The 3016-nt window shown below is 31.1% G+C and overlaps 1 protein-coding gene across 1 annotated transcript; it reads left to right on the forward strand.

The window, feature by feature from the left end:
• Nucleotides 1-216: 216 nt before the first annotated feature.
• LOC112003451 (ferritin-like catalase Nec2) lies at nt 217-2139 on the forward strand. The gene is made up of 3 exons (XM_065762513.1): nt 217-561; nt 814-1039; nt 1652-2139. Exons 1-3 carry the CDS (start codon nt 236-238, stop codon nt 2021-2023), a joined length of 924 nt encoding a protein of 307 aa, XP_065618585.1. The 5' UTR covers nt 217-235; the 3' UTR covers nt 2024-2139.
• Nucleotides 2140-3016: the final 877 nt, after the last annotated feature.

Here is a 3016-nt window from a genome sequence, read left to right on the forward strand (position 1 = left end):
ACATACAAAGTCAATGTCCATATTCTTAATATAAACGATAGCATCTGCAATGGCATTATTCTAAATACAAACACTGGCACTATTCTAAATATAAACAGTGGCATTAGCCGTGTGCCATTTTTTCCATATATAACCAACCATAGATTATATATAAATATATCAGTAGCGTCATTAATCTAACATAATGCTAGCAAAAAAGTCAAAAAAAGTCAAAAAACCAAAAACAAAAAAAACTATGGCACTGACTTCTACTAACACAGTCACCATCACCAGTTTACTAATCTCCCTCCTCTTCCTTCCCAAATTTTATTCTTCTGAATTCACCAAAGACCATTTACCAATGGCATATTCAGATGTAGATCTTTTGGAATTTCCTCTAAATTTAGAGTTCTTTGAAGCTGAATTTTTTTTGTATGGCTCTTTAGGTTATGGTTTAGATAAAGTTGCACCAAATTTAACCAAGGGAGGTCCAACACCCATTGGCGCTAAACTGGCAAATCTGGATCATTTTACTCGGGATATTATCGAGCAATTTGCTTTTCAAGAAGTTGGACACTTGAGGTTTTTCTCTTGAAATCATTATTTTCCTTTTTTCTTCTTTTTTTTTTTTTTTTTTTTTTACCCTTGAATAAGAGATTTGGGTTTGAATCCCACCTATATTGAAAACAAAATGTCTTAACATAATAATAAACAACAATTATCATAATTATAATTATAATGTAGATACTATAGATTTTAAATCCTATTGCAGATATAAATTTTTATTTTTCTTAAAAGAATGTCATAGTACTAACTGTTAAATTCTTGATGCAGGGCCATTCAAAAAACAGTTAAAGGATTCCCAAGACCGTTATTGGATTTAAGTAAAGAGTCATTTGCAAAAGTGGTTGACACTGCATTTGGGGGAAAATTGACCCCACCTTTTGATCCTTATGCCAATGGAATCAACTTCCTTCTTGCATCTTACCTTATTCCTTATGTTGGACTCACTGGCTATGTTGGAACAATTCCAAAACTCAATGCCCCTGCTTCTAGAAGGGTAACCAAGATTTAAACTTTATTATAGATCCCTAGCAATGTTCTATTAGATAGCAATAACTATTTATTGCGTCTATGTGCATGTGTGTGTATATATACATAGTTATATACTACCATTATTTTTATAGAATAATCTATCGTTTTTTCTTAAGAAATGGTAAAGGTTAACAAATGGAATTTTTAATTTTTAAAAGTCCAAAATTAAGTTATATTTGGTGTAACTCATCTAATAATTTTTTATTGGATTACTATATTAAAAATCCTACCACTAGATTATATATGTTCTCTATATTTTAAACATACACGCCAATTTGGTATCAATTAGATGAAGTTTAATTTTTAATCCACATTCTCATTTTTTCTGCCTAATTTTAAAGTTAAAAAAGAAAAAGAAAAAAAAGAACTTTAAACATTTTATAGGAGAGATACTAATTAATCTCTAGTCATCTTTATATTTTGCATGCATATAAGTTATAAGGAGACAATGCAATTCTATTTATTGATGGATTTGTCAAGATCAATATTTGATATATAGTTATTGACTAGTGTAATGTTGGTAAAAGTTACACCCACTTTAATTTAAACCCAACCTTTTTTTTTTTTTTTTGTTTAGCTTGTTGCAGGCCTTTTAGGTGTGGAATCAGGTCAGGATGCAGTTATTCGAGCATACCTATACGAGCATGCACATGAGAAAGTGAAACCATATGGACTAACCGTGGCAGAGTTTACACATAGCTTTTCAGAACTAAGGGATAAGCTTGGACATGCAGGTTACAAAGATGAAGGCCTTGTGGTTCCCCTAAGTAAAGGTGCAGAGGGAGAGGTCACGGGAAACGTGCTTGCTGGAGATGAAGACTCTGTTGCATTTGATAGGACTGCAGAAGAGATATTGAGAATTGTGTATGCCACCGGTAATGAGCACAAACCTGGTGGGTTCTATCCAAAGGGAGGCAATGGTCGCATTGCTAGATCTCATCTACATTAATTCTATGCCTATAGCTTATTGACAAGTCTTAGGTGTTTTTGGGTTCATTGTTTAAACTATGTACCCTTTATGATAACAAATAAATCTTTTATGATTAGATATGTCAGAAAACTAGGAAGGGATCATGGAAGTTCTGAAATAAATGGAAAGATTTATTATTGTTAAGCTGGTGGGTTCTACTTTCATTTTGTGATTTTTTATTGTTAAGCTTTTATCAAGTTTTTTCAAAAGTTCATGACTTTTTGTGGGTTCTAATTAATCAACATGGAATGAATGTTATAAGTTTTTACAAGACATTAGTGTTAAATTACTGATTGTCTCATGTGTGGACTAAAACTACCTTTTAATAGGTGAGGCATGACACATGAGAATTTAAATAGGAGGTAAAGTGGAAGAAACAGGAATTGAACTTAGGATCTCTTACTCTGATACTATGTTGAATTACTGATTGTTCCAAAATTTTAAGTTATTCGGCAAGGCCGGCCTAAGCGTTTTGGAGGCCTAAGACAAAATCTTCAAATGGGGTCTTTATGTTATCACTTAAATAATATTTAACTAGCATTTTATATAATAATTTTTTAAAAATCCATTCTTTTTACTTTTTAATGTGATTTTTTTTTTTTTTTGAGAAAATGCTAAAGTTCTAACAAATTTTACTACAAACTGGTGTTGTAATAAATATGACAAATGACATGAGACTTATAAAAATACTAGAAATATTACAAAATTTACAATGTGAGATTTATAATGTGAGAATTACAAAGATATATCATCAATCACAAATATTCATTCAAAAATGCATTCAATAGTTTGTTGAAATCCACCTATCATATTCATTGTCACATCAAATTATAAAAGTTATGGAGATCATCATGCACCTTTTGGCAGTGATCACTCCATAAGTATAAGTTCTTGTGAGGTGTGGAAGACAATGACTGAGATTTAAGTCTTTAGAAAAGAGTTTTGCACACATATACACTTAGATTAAGCTGG

This window comes from Quercus suber, unplaced genomic scaffold, assembly GCF_002906115.3.
Source record: "Quercus suber isolate HL8 unplaced genomic scaffold, Cork oak 2.0 scaffold_460, whole genome shotgun sequence".
NCBI lineage: Eukaryota > Viridiplantae > Streptophyta > Magnoliopsida > Fagales > Fagaceae > Quercus > Quercus suber.

Bases quoted from the DNA above. Each gene is read 5' to 3' on its own strand.
- LOC112003451 (XM_065762513.1), top strand. From the start codon at position 236: ATGGCACTGACTTCTACTAACACAGTCACCATCACCAGTTTACTAATC. The intron at 562-813 runs GTTTTTCTCTTG...TTCTTGATGCAG, and splicing joins CAAGAAGTTGGACACTTGAG to GGCCATTCAAAAAACAGTTA. The intron at 1,040-1,651 runs GTAACCAAGATT...TTTTTTGTTTAG, and splicing joins ATGCCCCTGCTTCTAGAAGG to CTTGTTGCAGGCCTTTTAGG.